This window comes from Festucalex cinctus, chromosome 11 (genome assembly GCF_051991245.1).
Source record: "Festucalex cinctus isolate MCC-2025b chromosome 11, RoL_Fcin_1.0, whole genome shotgun sequence".
NCBI lineage: Eukaryota > Metazoa > Chordata > Actinopteri > Syngnathiformes > Syngnathidae > Festucalex > Festucalex cinctus.
The window spans coordinates 28,181,444-28,197,307 of record NC_135421.1 but is presented as its reverse complement, the minus strand read 5'-3'; the positions used below and the strand labels follow the sequence as shown (position 1 = coordinate 28,197,307).

At 38.5% G+C, this 15,864-nt stretch overlaps 1 protein-coding gene across 1 annotated transcript; it reads right to left on the bottom strand.

The window, feature by feature from the left end:
* Positions 1–3,454: 3,454 nt before the first annotated feature.
* On the bottom strand, positions 3,455–15,087 carry LOC144030739 (immunoglobulin superfamily member 3-like). The gene is made up of 10 exons (XM_077537281.1): positions 15,012–15,087; positions 13,599–13,964; positions 13,108–13,524; positions 11,303–11,707; positions 9,495–9,854; positions 9,037–9,408; positions 6,719–7,099; positions 6,250–6,657; positions 5,777–6,172; positions 3,455–4,533 (listed from the first exon to the last, which is right to left on the bottom strand). The coding sequence occupies exons 1-10, from the start codon at positions 15,079–15,081 to the stop codon at positions 4,337–4,339; spliced, it is 3,372 nt and encodes a 1,123-aa protein (XP_077393407.1). The 5' UTR covers positions 15,082–15,087; the 3' UTR covers positions 3,455–4,336.
* Between the last annotated feature and the right edge of the window lie 777 nt (positions 15,088–15,864).

Here is a 15,864-nt window from a genome sequence, read left to right as displayed (position 1 = left end):
GACCGACTGCTCTAACCAGTTTAGAGAGTTGCATACAGCGTGAGTTGGTTTTGGCTCATATTTTTTCTCAAATGCTGTGACTCAAGTGCGGGTGCGTTTTGGAATACATAGTATGAATAGAATAGTATGGGAGGCTCACCAACATAATTAAAACTAACTCAATTTAAACTAACAACTCAAAACGAAATAAAAGATAACAAAATGAAAAATCCAAAACTGCCAAACACTTTGCTTGCTTGCTTACACAGCAGGAAGAGAATCACATGCGCTCTTTTCAAACTGTATTGCTAATCGAAAGAATTTAAAACTTTTATTTTAACAAATATATCCTACATTTTACAACAGGAATAACAAAAATAAGCACCCAAAACACAGAAATGTGTGCTTCCTACTAATTCAAGTGCATTCTTTTTGGCTACACAGCCACCATCTTTCTGTAAAGATGCATTATTTAATCTAAATACAGCAATATTTCATCATCATTTTAATCTCAAATTAAATCCGGAATCAAATCTTTTTTTTTTCTTTTTTTTTTTAATATTAAGTAGGCCTGCTCGATTATGGAAAAAATAATCACAATTATTTTGGCAATAACTGAAATCACGATTATTCAAACGATTATTTATTTTTTGGTACAAAACAAGATCATGTTTAAGCATTTAAAAAAATATTAAGACCAACTAAAAAAACAGAAATACTATAAATATGAAAAAAATAAATAAAAAAAGGAAAAATATATAAAAAAAAAAAAAAAAAAACTATAAATATGTTAGTTCCTTTTGGACCAAACAATTTATAATCATATATATTTATAATCATATATATTTATAATATTTATTTATAATAATATTTATTTATGAATTTATTTATTTATTTATGTTGAAGTGCGTTATGTCCTTCTGCACACTGCACAATCATTTATTTTTTGGTACAAAACAAGAAAATGTTTGAACGTAAAAAACAAATACAAATTTACAAATACAAATTTATTGAATTAGTTATTTTAAAATTTAAAAAAGGTGCAAATGTATAAATAATAAAATAAAAAAAAACTCCAAAATTAGTATTAATAGTCTTTTTTTTTTAACAATTACGCTGATTTTGTAATTGAGGAGTGTAATAATTGAAATTGTAATTGAATTTCGATTAATTGCACAGCCCTAATTTAAGTATAAAAATAATATTCAGTATATTACTATTATTACCAGACATTACCAGTATTCATGTGATCATTGTCGGAAAGCCATACATGTTCATTTTGCCTCGGAAAAAGTCACATTTCTTAAGTTTGCTCTGACAGGCATCACCATGGCAACGATTCCTCTGGTCAACTTCGAAATGAGGCTGACTGAGAGCGAGCTACTCGAAAAGCTGAGATGATGATTCACACCAGAATCGTCTTCGCTGTCTGGACTCCCTACTCACAGATATATTTCAGAAATAAGATGAATTTTCTCCGGGGTTTTTTTTTTTTTGGTACCTTGAGGTGAATAATTCGAAGTCATCAGAGCAGAGCTGTTTTCTTTGTTATGAAAGTCATTTCAAGGCTTGGCCCGTTTCCTCAAAAGAAATAAATAGCTTCTATTCTAGTCTCACCCACAGATGGGGCATTAAACTTTGATAACGCTGATGCAAGGGAAAAAAAAAAAAATGGGACCACTATATTTTTCTTTAACTCATCCAATTTTATGTAAAATGTGAACATCTGGTATGACGACATAAATGAGCATATGTGGTGGCATTATAGTGGATTAATGGAATTATATACATATTTTTCGTTTTGTCTTTTTTTTTTTGTTGGGGAGGGGTAATTTTTATGATTGACTTATTGATGTATTTATTTATTTTCCACATTTCTTTCAAGAACAATTTGAAAAAATATATAAATAAAAATATATATAGTTTTTGGCCACTGTTGTATTTGTTTTTGCTAGTACTTGGTCATTTTCTTTAAAATGTACATTAAATATATTTTGCCACATTTTATTAATGGCACTATTTATTATTATTATTGCAGTGTCTTGGTACATTTTTCCCCATTCATTTATATATTTCGTACATTAAAAAAAAATAAAAATAAAATAAAAAAATAAAAAATAAAAAATATCACGTCCCCATTTGGCGTGTTTCTTTTAACTCTTATACTGCCACACGTAATCAAAAAAAAATTGATATGACAAAGGCTTTGATCATTCACAAAAAGAGATACAATGCTGCCATCCGCTGGCCATAGATAGTGTTTTTGATTCCACAACCCATTGACCAGGCAGCGCTGCAATTAGATGTTGCACTGAGGGGGGGAAAAAAAACATTAAAAAAAACAAACTTTTTTTGACGCCATTTAACGTTTATGGCGGCATACATCGTGATTTTACTAATCATTATTGGACATTTTTAAATAATAATAAATAATGATTGCTTGATTGATCTTTGATTACTTAATAGAACAAATTAAATTATTCAGACTCCTAAATATAGTCCGACAAGAGAAAAATAAACACACAACTGACATTGGCTTACCCAATAGGTGTGCCTTACTGTAGCTCTGCGTGCGCCACAGTCTCCACTTTGCTGCGGAAGTCAGTCCTCTTGCTGCCCTCAGTCTCTTCTCCAATAAAATGACAACATTATTAAATATGCATGCAAACAAGCTTACCCTTCTGCAATGCCCCTCCACAGTCTCCACTTTGCTGTAGGGGCTCCATTTTGAATACAATTTGTCAAGATGTTTTTTTTTTTTTAATAATGCATTGAATCCAATGTGGTTTTGATTTCCTGCCCATTATACATAACAATTATAAATGTTTCCCTGTTACTCATTTCCTGCTCATGCAGCTAATAAAGGTTCAAACGGATGCTGGCAATGTCCAAAAACTTCCATCTGCCCTTCCATCTTCCCGTGGCTCGTTTGAAGAAAATAACTGCTGAGTCATTCGACAGTTTGAGGATGTCGAATAAAAAAAGCGGGCTAAGATTGTTTACCCAAGTGGAAATCCTTCAGGCAGGCATTTAATCTCACACTTCTTGTTTCATTTCTGATGTCGAGTGCTGCAGACAGCCATAGCGGGGAAATACATTTGACGAGGAAAGCGCTCACGCGCGCTCGCGCACACAAATTTCAAAGTCCAACTAGATTTTTTTTTTCAGAGTTGAAACTTGGAGAAAAGTCTGCTCTCCTCTTCCGACGTGTGCGGTTAACCTCTTTAGGAGGTCATGTGACGTGTGTCGAAACACCGTCTGGCCGAATATGAGTCAAGACGCGCGTTATTGCAGAGCGCCAGACCACACAGTCAGCACACATCCTTGCATATCTGGCACGTACGTTTTCATGCAGAGCAAGATTTCATTTTTTTGGACCGCAGACGCGTCTTCGCACCCGGCAGATGAACAAGCTTTATGGTTCACGCACATCAATATGCATATGACTTTTTGGAGAATTGGACAAGAGAACATGTTGAGATTTTGCCACTTGCTATATTTAAAAAACAAAAAAAACAAAAAAAAAAAACAAACATATATATGAAATATTATTAGTGCTGTCAAAGTTAAAGCGTTAACTAATTAATTAATCACAAAAAATGATCGCATTAATCATAGTATTACCACAGATTAATCACACTATTAATTTTGACCGAAGATGATCCTTTTTAGCAGACAGCGGATGATTACGTTAAAGGTAGCTGTTGGAGTTTGAGCAATAAACATAACGACATGCATTAAAGTAAAGCATTTAATAAATGTTTTTCCCATTTTAAATTATGCAAATAATTAATTGATTAGAAAAAGCCGGATGAGCATGTGCAGTGGATATCAATTTTTGAAGATGTCCTCATAACATTAAATGTCGAAAAAATTAACACAACAGATGAGCTTCAAATTTAGCGGGCAAAATATGTTGGGAAAAAAAAAAGAAGCTTTTTTAAGTCAGTGATTAATCATGATTAATCAAAATTCTAAGATGTGATTAATCTGATTAAAAAATGTAATCGTTTGACAGCTCTAGTTATTATATTAGTATTTTTTTTTGTTGAGAACATTTCTTTTGAAATTCTGTAAAATAAATTTATATTCTTTTGCAATTGATATAAGTAAAAAGTAGACACATTTAATCACACTCAATTGATTAGTACAGATTTGAGACTGACCACTACTACATTTTTACTCTGTGATTTTCCACACTTGCACTTGGCCAGGTAACACAGTAATCCACTCTATGCAGCAGGTGGCGCTGCAGTGGGAGAAAAAAAAAAAAAAAAAAAAAAAAAAAAAAGCTTGCAAACCTAAAATGAAAACTGAAGTTGAACGTTGATGTTTGTATTTCTTTCCAGGTGACCGTTCAGTCGTCTGCACTGAGTTTTGTTTTCAGTTGATGCTGCTCCGCCCACAACGACTGACCTGGCTTCATTTCGGACGTCTTGGCCCGACGGATCTTCAGCACCAGCACAAATATGATCAACAGCGAGCAGAGCACGAGAGCCACGGGAAGGCCGATCCACATGCCCGATTGACATCCGGAGCGGGCTTCGTTCTCTCCTGCACACACGGTAACTAGAGTCACATGACTTCTTCACATGTACAGTATACACGTTTTTTTTTTAAGTCCCTGCTTTTACTCACTTGGGGCATCTTTTTTTTCCAAGTCAAATAGATCACTGGTAAAACTCAATAAAAACTATAGAGATGTTAGAATCACCTATTTTCAGACCGATACTCTTTGTTGTCACCGATAAACATACCAAACAGCACTTGTACTTTCGATACATAAAATTTCCTAAAAAGAAAAAAAAAAAAAGAAAGAGCTATATATCCCAATATAGCATCTTCTCTTAAAATTTCCTGAAATTAATGACAATTTTCTGTTCTTCTAATTTCTAATTCCTGATCGTAAAGAGGTCACAAGAGGTCAGCTGATACTGGTGTATGCAATTACATATGGAATGCACATTAGAATTTTGTTTCTATTGTATTTATCAATGTTTTTATTGTGATTTTGATTCTTGGTCCTATCTATTTAGTCTGGTTTATTTCAAATTAAAGTCAAGTCTAAGTCCAAGTCTAATAGGTGTGCCTTACTGTAGCTCTGCATGCGCCACAGTCTGAAAAAAGCCGAGCGTACCTGAACGCGACTCACTCGAATGGCCAGGATGCTTCCGGCTTCCTCCGTCGCACATTCGTGTTCAAAGTTCGTTTGGAGCAGACCTGTTCATTGTTATGTACGCAAATCTTTTTTTTTTTTTTAGTTTTGCATCGTGTATTAGCCCCTAATCATGGGTCCAAAGAAAGACAGTGCAAGTGGTAAAGCTGGCTTTTTTTTTTTTTTTTTTTTTTTTTTAAAAGGCATCAGTACTTGTGGAGGCTGCCGATAACAGCCACCGATACAGAAGGCAAACAAGATCTGACATTGAATAAATCCTCCTCTGGAGTAGTTTGACACATTGGCGAATCATCATTTCTCTTTGTGTTCAATGAAATTTTAGACGACAAAGGTACGAGATGTATTGGTACCCGGTATCAGTGAGTACTCAAAAGAGTGAATACTTGTACTGGTATCAATTTGAAAAAAAGTGGTATGTGAGAATGTATTCTTCAACCACAGGATTTTCGTGATCATCAGTTCGAACTGCCGCAAGACAAGGATGAGGTTATCGCCTGGTTGATTTATTTTTTTTTCCTGTGGGAACCTGCTTCCATTTTTTTACTGACAGGCAAAGAAAAAAAAAAAATAGAGTTACACTTGAATTGTTATTTCTCATAATTATATGACTCATGAAGTTACCTTGTGAGTAGACGCTGACAGTCGAATAGCCGGAACCGTCCACAGCTGCTCTCCTCCAGCCGTGCGAGACGGAAGGCAGCCACTCTTCCACCTCGCAGGAATAAAGACCGCGATCCGCAAGAGTGGGCTTGGACACGGTGAGGCCGAATTGGTTGGGCAACGCGTGACCGAATTTCAGCCGCTCTCGTTTCTCGATCCAGAAGTCTTGCAACGTCGAGTTTCTATAGGACGTGAATACAGCTCGCCGTTTGCTTTCTCGCTTCTCCTGCCAAAACCAGGTGACCTGGAACTCGGATTCCGGGCTGGATTGTTTGCTGATGTGACAATGGATGGTGAAATCCTGTGACGTGCTCACGTTAAACGCCAACTCTTCTTTTACGACGGACAGGTTGTTGTCTGTGAAACGGTAACAAAAACAATTCTTTAGGTTAGGGAGGATCATCAAGAGAAAATGCGTAAAATTGTAATCATACCTGTAACTTTTACAGACAATACGTTGTGACCACCGTCAACGGACGCCTTTTGCTCCCATTGGCCTTCTTGCACAAGTTGGTACTGCTCCACCCGACACTGGTATGTCCCGCTATCCCTGTCCTGGACCCTCTGAATTTCAAGACCGAAACTGCCCCGGCTGGGTCTGGAGAGACGAAGCCTCCCCTGCAGGCCGTGAAGACCTTTGCTCTCCGGATACTTCAGTAGGCCCGTATGATCGAGCTCCAACAGCGGAACAGCAGTAGATCCAAGTCTGGTGTAAAACCAGGTGACTTTATAGAAACGGGACTCGCCGGATGCACCCGAGATCAGCTCGCACTCGAGTTGCACTTTGTCTCCTTCCTTCGCAAGCACTTGCTGCTCTTTGGCATCCAAAAGAAGATCATTGGCTGAACAAAAGAGAAATCCTGGTTAATCCAGAACAAAATAGTTTGGGTGCATACAACTCACCAGGCTCAATGAGTGCCAGCTGAACGGTTCGAGAGACTGGGGGGAGATGATACCATTCACCACGAGGATCTTGCAGCCACTCCACCACCTCGCACACATATAAACCTTGGTCTGAAATCTGAGAATCCCGAATGGTCAACTCAAAATTGGGACCCTTTGTGCTCTGTGTGCTGATCCGTTGCTTGTGGTCCACAGTCGACGTTACGAAGGAGTCTCGATCCGAGCTCAAAATGGTCACGTTTTGGGTCTGCCGCTGTCGAATCCAGGTAACGGCGTAACGAGAAGATCCAGAGCGAGATGAGGTAACTAAGCAGTTGATGGTGACATCACTGTTGATGTTTCTGGTCAAGGAAGGAGTAGGCGTCAGCATGAGGTCGCTCTCTAAGAGAAAGGGAAGACGGGTAACAGGTTTTGGGGTAGGGGTATGGAACCTTGTGGAATCCGTTAACCCTAATTTGAAGGCCGTTTTCACCCTTTCAATCCTTTTAAGCTTTCAGTTTCAGCACCCTCTGATCATCTCCAGAGAAGAGAACGTGCAATGTGAACACAAACAGAACTAAGTTCATGTTGAGCTGAATCACTCTTTGGTTCTTATTGAGGGCACTTCCATACCCAATATTGGTAACTATTCTATTCAGTTCATAGGCTATTAAGCACAATTTCTACTAGTTTAGGTTTCTTTTCTGAACAAAAGACATCACAACAAACCATGTGACAGCGCGCAGGTTAAGGTTATTGCTCTTAATGGTGATTGTGTTAAATAGGTGTGAATGATTTCAGATTTTTTTTTTCAAGTCGACAGTAATACAATGAAAGTCAAGGTGACATCAACTAGAAGCTGATGACATCTTTGATCCATCCATTCATCCATTTTCTTGACCGCTTATTCATCACAAGGGTCGCGGGGGGTGCTGGAGCCTATCTCAGCTGGCTTTGGACAGTAGGCGGGGGACACCCTGGACTGGTTGCCAGCCAATCGTAGGTAAATTATTAAGATTACAAAAAAACAAAAAAACTGACTGGATGTTCAATTGCTGCAATAATTTATATTTACAAAGAATGAGCAGCTCATTTATTAAATTTACACATCGGATACAACAGCATCGATGTGGGCTGGGTGAAAGCTGCCGTGTGATTTCCAGCCAAAAAATAAAAAAAATAAAATCCTTTTGTCCATTGAGCTTGCTGCTGGGACAGCCAAGTAACGTTTGCACAACTTGGCCAAACAGGGAAACCTGTCCTCAATGTGGGCCCACCAAATGGTTAGGCATGGTGGGAATTTGTGGTGTTTGAAAAATAATCACAGGCCCCTTTGTGTACAACAGAATAATTTCCCAGTCTTCTTCCATTTTGATAGTGTGATCCAAAGAAAAATAGAGCTTGACTTTTACCCTATTCTTACATTTTTTTGTCACTTAAGTTCATTCAGAAACACAAGACGACGCTATAAGATGACGCAATTCATTCTGCCTCTTTTTTTTTTTTTTACTCATTCAGCGCCATTGATGGCTATACACGTCAAAGTAGGGCTGTGCAATTAATTGAAATTAAATTATAATTTCAATTATTACACTCCACAATGACAACATCAGCATAATTGCAAAGTAAGAAGATTATTGAGTTGTTTAAATTGATACATTTGCACCTTTTTTTTTTATTTTAAAATAACTAATTTGATCAATTTTGTTTCATTCAAAAGGAACTTGCATAAATATAGTGTTTCAAATAATTTTATTTGTCTTAATATTTTTTATGTTTAAAAATGTTCTTGTTTTGTACCAAAAACAATAAAAAAAAAATATTGCCCTAGTACACAGTGCATATGCTGCACTCCAACGTTCACATTTTTGCCAACATAAATAAATATATATTATTATAAATTCTGTTTGGTCCAAAATTTAATTATAGTGTTTCTATTGTTTTGAAATTTGGTCCTAATATTTTTAAACGCTTAAACATTTTCTTGTTTTGTGCCAAAACATAAATAACCGTTTAAATAATCGTGATTTCAACTATTGCCAAAATAATCCTGATTATTATTTTTCCCCATAATCGACGCCAAAGATCCGTTTTTACTGGGCTGGCAGTGAATGAGTTAAGCCAACAATTCGTGATTAGTGACGAGTCAATGTCACAATCTGTGAACAAAATTGTGGCGTAGTAAATCCAATAAATTGCCGAATGACGAGACAACTAGTATGTTGTTGTTCATTTTGAACCATCTGGTCTTGTAGCAGATGATTTGGTCTATACCTGAGTTTGGTTAAATCAGTAAATCAGTCGACTTCGGACCATTCTAAGTTCACTTGGTTTCTCACCTGGATTCTGCACCTTGATCATTAGCATGTTGGACGGCGACAGCTTCTTGTGCACGTTCTTCTGGAAAATGGACATCCGGCACTGGTAGCTCCCCGCCTCCCGATGGCTGGCACCGTTGATGAGAAGGTAGTACATCCTCACACCGGGACTGGTGTCAACCCTCAGATGGTAACGTTGGCGCTCTCCGGACCAGCTGACGGCACCGTCGTGGTACATCGTCAAGATGTTGTCTAAGGTAGAGCCGCCGCGCTGCAGGCTCCACGTGAGCGTCATGGCGAGAGGTGGCCCTTTGACGCGGCACATCAATTCCACGTCTTCTCCGACAGTCACAATGTTATTGCGGCCTATCAGAATCACGTTCACAAAGGAATCTGCAACACAAATTGTTGGCACTGGTAAGGATGGAAAGACGTGGTCATGATCTGCAGCTTGGTGAAAACCGTAGTCAAGAACTTGCCCATAGGTGCCACCGTCAACGTGGTCGTTTCTGATTGGCTGTTGGTCTGTCCGTTCCGTTCGGTCACAACGCACTGGTACACGCCCGAATCGGCCGGGGTGATCTCATGAAGGTCCAGTGCGAAAGTGTCCCCGGTGGGACGCGTAGCAGCGACCCGGTTTGAGACGTCGACAGCGGGCGTCTCCGCGACACCCTCCTGACTTAGACCGATGATGTTGGTGAACGTGGACGTCTGCGCTACTTTGCGCTGCCAGTTGACGGACAGCTGGCCCTTGAAGCCGTGTACTTTGCAAGTTAGCGTCAACGTGCCGCCTTCGTTGACGAATACGGCGTTTTGCATTTCGACTGAGAGTCCACTGGCTGCAATGACAAGAGATAAGGGGTGAATTTTGACAATATGTTTTCATACAAACTGCAGTTTAGGTTGATGGAAAAAAAAAAAAGCTCGTTCAAAACTTCAGGCTCTGAACTCTCTGTACTTCCAAAACACGTGTGGTATCTTTAAAGGGATATTTGACCCATTTTTGACATTTTCCGCAATAAAGGTAATATTTTGTCTAGACTTAATTTGATAACTTCATAACTTCAATGACTTACAATTTTGAATAGATTTGTGAAAACTGATGAAACTTAGCTCTCTTCTAATGCTAATTGCTGCAAAACGGAAACAGACAGAAACATACTTTTTTTTCCTGATGAAAGAAGAGACTTTAATCTTTCTTTTGATAGGTTCCATGCTTTTATAGCAATAGAACACAATATTCTGTGGGCCTTGTAAAATCAGTCAAAATCCAGGAAAACAGCCGGGAGCGAACGGGATTGCGAAATAGGAAAATGGCGGCGAGCGAATGAGTTAAGAAGGGAAAAAACATATATAAGTCGCACTTGAGTATAAGTCGCATTTTTGGGGGAAATTTATTTGGTAAAATCCAACACCAAAAACATACATGTCATCTTGAAAGGCAACTTAAAATAGAAATAAAAGAGAGAACAACAGGCTGAATAAGTGTACGGTATACTAACGTTACATGACTGACATGCCTGCTAATGTCAGTAACGACGTAACATGTTAAGAGTTTGTAACGAGCAGTGACGGGAGTCGGAGGCGGAGTGTTGAAGGGCGGAGCCAAAGGCTGGCGTTTTATTGACATCAGCTTCTGAGGTCTTAACAGCAACTCCCCACTCAGCTAGAAGCTAACAGGCTAACTCCCCTTTTCCACATAACAAAACCTTCCCACCCGGAACTCTCCCTTCGTCCCAACGTTCCGTGGGTGAATTAAGTTCCCATCACTACAAGTTATTCATATAAGTCTAGCATAAAGAACATGCCAACAAGTTTAGCAAACTATCAGTTTCACTCCAAATCACTAAATCCAATGAAATCTTCATCCTCGGTGTCACTTTTAAACAACTCCCCCAACTCGGGAGGTAGACGATGCAATGTTGAACTTATCAACACAGGCCTAGAGCGCCCTCTTGCGGTTTAGTGTGAAAATAACATGTGAAATGATATAATCATGTGTTAATAATTTCACACGTAAGTCGCACCAGAGTATAAGTCGCACCCCCGGCCAAACTATGGAAAAAAAAACTGACTTATAATCCGAAAAATACGCTATTAGTATAATATCGTGAGCATTAAGATACAAGAACCAGTGGAAGTTCCCACCCAAATGTTACTGTGTTTTCTGCAATTGTTACTGATGGACTAAAATGACATTAAAGTTTTGGGGTTATATCTTGTTACTTTTGGGATGTGACCGACAACCACTGGTGGTGTAAATGTGGATTTACAATTAAAACGTGACCTGTAGCTGAGATGCTAACAAGCAAGGGTCTGGAGTCTTGGGCGTCGCCTTGGACGAAGTAGCCCTGCTGTCCTCTTTCTTGGGGCCACACTCGGCACATGTACCCTCCCTGGTCTTCGGTGCCGACATGCTGCAAAACCAGACGGTAATCTCCGTCCCCGATCCTGCTGGCCCTGAGCTCTCCTTGCTCCTCTCGCCGGCCGTACTCGGGGCCCACGGACAGAACGCCCGTGGGGCCCATTCGGGCTAGCTCGACACCCGCCCGCAGCCAAGCTACAGAGAAAAACTTCTCTTCCAGGTTCTGCGTGTCAACGCTGCATGTAAGCAGCAGCTCCTGCCCCTCCTGCAGAGATGTCTGCTGCGCCGACAGCCTCGCCACCACGGAGACCTTGTCTGGCACCAGCTCTGTTCAGCCACAAAAAAAAAAAAAAAAAAAAAGTCAAACGAAAAAAATGAGCCATAGTGAGACAAACAACACACCGCACATCCTGTCACGAACGCCGCTGTAGAGGAGGAAGAGCAAAAGATGTCGAACAGATGGTGTGCTTTAAGCAGACGGTCTCACCAATAGCCCACTTCGGTGTGCCTCGGGGATCAGTACCGGCTCCATTCCTATTCACCATTTACATAAACCGACACGTTTTACATACCAGTTTACATGTTTTACGTAATATAGCTTCAGCTTGCTTTTGATAATGTTCAACCAAGAGTTTTTAGGATTTCAAAGTGGCTTTGAACATGAGCAAATCAAAGGCTGTATCATTTTCTCATGCTTCTTTGTGCTACATTTTTTTTTTCATTCATTTAATTTTCTCCCTACGTGAAAGTCCCACAAACTCTTGCCTCGAAACAAATATTTGACCGGTCAAGTCAAGCAATGTGAGACCATTTCAACGTGCAACCACTGCGCTCAAAGTCAGCTGGGAACCAAACGAGGAGAAGAGCTAAATAGCGATGAACAAATAATCGGCCACCGATGTTAGACATTTTGACGAATATCAGTTTCGGCCTTTTTTTAAAAGGTCAATCTTAAACCAATGAAATCTCAGGCAACTATTTATTTAAATTTTCAGCTAACTTTATAAGAAATACTGCCCACCGTGGGAACTGGGAACCTTGGGAAACTTTTTGTTTTTGTTCGACATTAAAACAAAGAAATGTTAAAGTTTAAGATTTCAGTTATTTTTAAAATTTTGGGAAAAATAACTGTAGAAAACTATAAAGAGCTGTAGTATTTATTTATTTATTTCACTCTTTAATTTTTATTTTATTTTTTAAAAAGAAAGAATTGAAAGGGGCACAGAAAGAAGTAAAACATATCTGCCCCTGATCGACACAAAATGTCACGACATTTTCAACCTAACAATTTTGCAAAATTACAAAACTGATTAATTCAGCAGCATAATTTTGTGCCACATGCCATTATCATATATATATATATATATTTTTTTTTAGTAATTGTTATTTACATTTTTAAGACATAATGATAACCTTGGGAGCTTCCTGAACATTTTTCTTTATTATTAGTCTATTGTCTAAGATAAAAAAAAAGAAAAAGAAAAGTCTGAAAATTTACGTCTATTACGTCTACTATTTAATGTCAAGATTACCATTTGTATATATATATATTTTTTTTAATTTACGCCATTATTCCCCCAACCACTTTTTACTGAAATTGAATATCGGCTCCAAATATCGGTTATCGGCTTCCTTGACTACTAACAATTGACATCGGTATCGGCCCTGAAAAAACAAAAAACAAAAAACATCGGTCTATCTCCAGTGCTAAATAAAATAAAACTGACCTCTTCCCTTGACATCCAGCTGGGTCTCCTCTGCATTCTTCTGTATGAGCGAGTACCAGGACAAGTCCGGATCCTCGATCCACTCTTGCGCCTGGCAGTAGATCCGACCCGCATCCGACGGCTCCAACCGACCCATCGTCAGCCTGTACGTGGCCTCTCCGACTTTATCCAGTCTTATGAGACCATCTTGGTAGCGCCGTCGAAATCCCGTGCCAGGCCTTATGGTGAAGTCTCGGTCCAGGGAGACGATGAGGTCATCGTCGTCGGCGCCCTCCTTGCGGCGATACCAGGCCACAGACAGATGCGTGTGCTGGACGGTGTTGCTGGATGCTTGGCACGTTAAAGTGAGCGTTTCACCCTGATTATAGCGAAGCGAGGCGGAGGCGGCTGATGAAACGCTCAGGGAGTCGTCAATCACTGCGGGGGATGACAATTTACTGAAGCGCCGTGATACCGACAACGTCAGTCTTGAACCAAACGCAACGGGTTACCTTTAACTGTCGTCGTTACGCTGTAGATTCCGTCATAAATATATTCCGGGTTGATCACAGCGCAGTCGTATTCGCCTTCGTCGTCTTTCCGAAGACTTTTGATCTCAAAGAGGACGGAGTTGGACGAGGCGTGCGTCAAAGCGACGTCGTTGCCCCGCGCGAGGTACACGGCGTAGCTAAAGCGCGGGTCTTCCGTGCTGATGATGTTGAGGGTCGTCGGATTTGCAGGCTTGGTGACGCGGAATTCGAATTCCTTCCTGAGGTTGACGTTGGCGAATCCGCTCGTGTTGCACGAGATGGAGAGCCGGGAGCCCGCCACGCGGTACAGGGGCCCCGCCTGGATCTCCGTCAGCACTCTGGCATTTCCTGAGTGGAGGACAACCATTTTTAAAAAGCCCCAAAAATCTTGTTTTGTTTGCTTGTTTGTTTCCACAGTGCGTTCAAATACAGTCAAAATCTAGTGATAATCAACTGTGAAAAATGGACTCCCTCAGAAGCTCAAAAGCTTATAAAATGGGGTCCAACAACCCACCACCAACACAATTTACATTGCAACCCAATTTGGTTGATAGTAATGATATTAATTAAATTCTAATTAAATTATTATTATTATTTTATATATATATATATATATATATATATATATATATATATATATATTTATATTAATATAATATAATATATTAATTAATATTTTAATTAAATTATAATTATATTTGATTAAAAATATGCAAGTTATTTGTAGTTATGGGGTCTCCCATGCTAGCATGCAATGGACTATTTTCTCATCCTAATGAGAAACTTTCAAGTTCTTATGAGAAAGTTTCTTACCTCAAGTCACTTTAGTGGCTCTGTAATATGGCAAAAATACTGATTTAAATAATGAATGGGGGCATGTAAAAAATCTGTGTCAGTTTCGATTTGTTGCAGACATAGGCTATGTATTTATAGTGGTGATTTAGAGGTAGTCATTCCCATTATCTATCTATCTATCTATGTTCCATGATTGATATAATGCTATACATTTTATCAGTTCTCGACTTATTTTAACATTTACAAAGTGGCAGTTAAGAAATTATAATAATAATAATAATAATAATAATAATAATAAACTACTGTATTTAAAATCTGTAGTTAATAATGTTTTTCTAATAAACAATCAATTAGCAGAAAATTCTCTGTTTTGGAGTCCTTTGACAAAATACCCAATTTAAAAAAATAATAATCAGAATTTAGCATGTCTATTTTTTCTAAAGTACAAAAAGGATCCATGTGAATCATTTAAAAAATAAAATAAAATATATTTTGTCCATCTTTAAAAAACCCGATAATAATAATCTATGATAAACAGATTTATCTGCACGATCCCTCAGCAGAGTCCTTCTAAACAGCAGAATTCAGCGTAACACATACCAAAGTGCAAAAGTGTTGCCATGCACAGGAGCTGGCGAAGAATCCGTAAGTACAAAAGCAAGCGCGGCATCCTGAATCCGCTTGTCGACTGTGCAAAAATATGTATTTTCACATGAATTCAAGTGGTTTGTGCTTCCTGTCGGCAGACGAGAGGAAGTGTGAAATATATCCTGCACACGACATATTGACCGCAAGCCTGATTGTCACTCACAATTAAATGTCCCTGTTTTATTGTAATGATAATCCCTATACTAATATTGTGCAAAAAAATGCAATGCCCAATTATCTTACAGCAATACTTTTGAAAAAAAATAAAAAATAAAAATCATTCCCTCAATGCTGAGATGACATACGGTTGAATGAAGGCTGTCTAATAGCCATTATTTGTCTCAATAACATATACATTTTTTTCAAATAATATTTTTATGAGTCTCATCAGATGACTCGAGAAGGTTAAAGTTTGACCTTTTCAGCAAATGCTGCAACTATAAAACTACAGTATCAAATCATTTGTAGGCTATTCGTAATGGCAACATTGACATCTAGTGGAGAAAGAGGTCAATAGCACTGCCATCTAATTTATAAAAAAAAAGAAGAAAAAAAAAAAGACATACCTGTAACACAAGTTTATTATAAATGGACATAGGAATTAGGCAATCAAAATATATATTCAATAAGGACTTCATAATAATATTTTAATAATAATGGAAGATTTGATAATAATCTGTGTAACTGAAACAGGGAAGGGGGACTGACTCCATGTTATTTTCTAACTAATGAAAATGTACGATATTCAATATATTTTTAAGTTTTAAAAGACGATATATAAAACTACTAGCCATATTCATTAACA

What these genes read in the sequence shown, in the direction of transcription:
- LOC144030739 (XM_077537281.1), bottom strand. Translation starts at nt 15,081, where the DNA reads ATGCCGCGCTTGCTTTTGTACTTACGGATTCTTCGCCAGCTCCTGTGC. An exon ending in CGTAACGACGACAGTTAAAG is followed by an intron (nt 13,525 to 13,598) that starts GTAACCCGTTGC and finishes CATCCCCCGCAG; the next exon opens with TGATTGACGACTCCCTGAGC. An exon ending in GCTGGCACTCATTGAGCCTG is followed by an intron (nt 6,658 to 6,718) that starts GTGAGTTGTATG and finishes TCTTTTGTTCAG; the next exon opens with CCAATGATCTTCTTTTGGAT.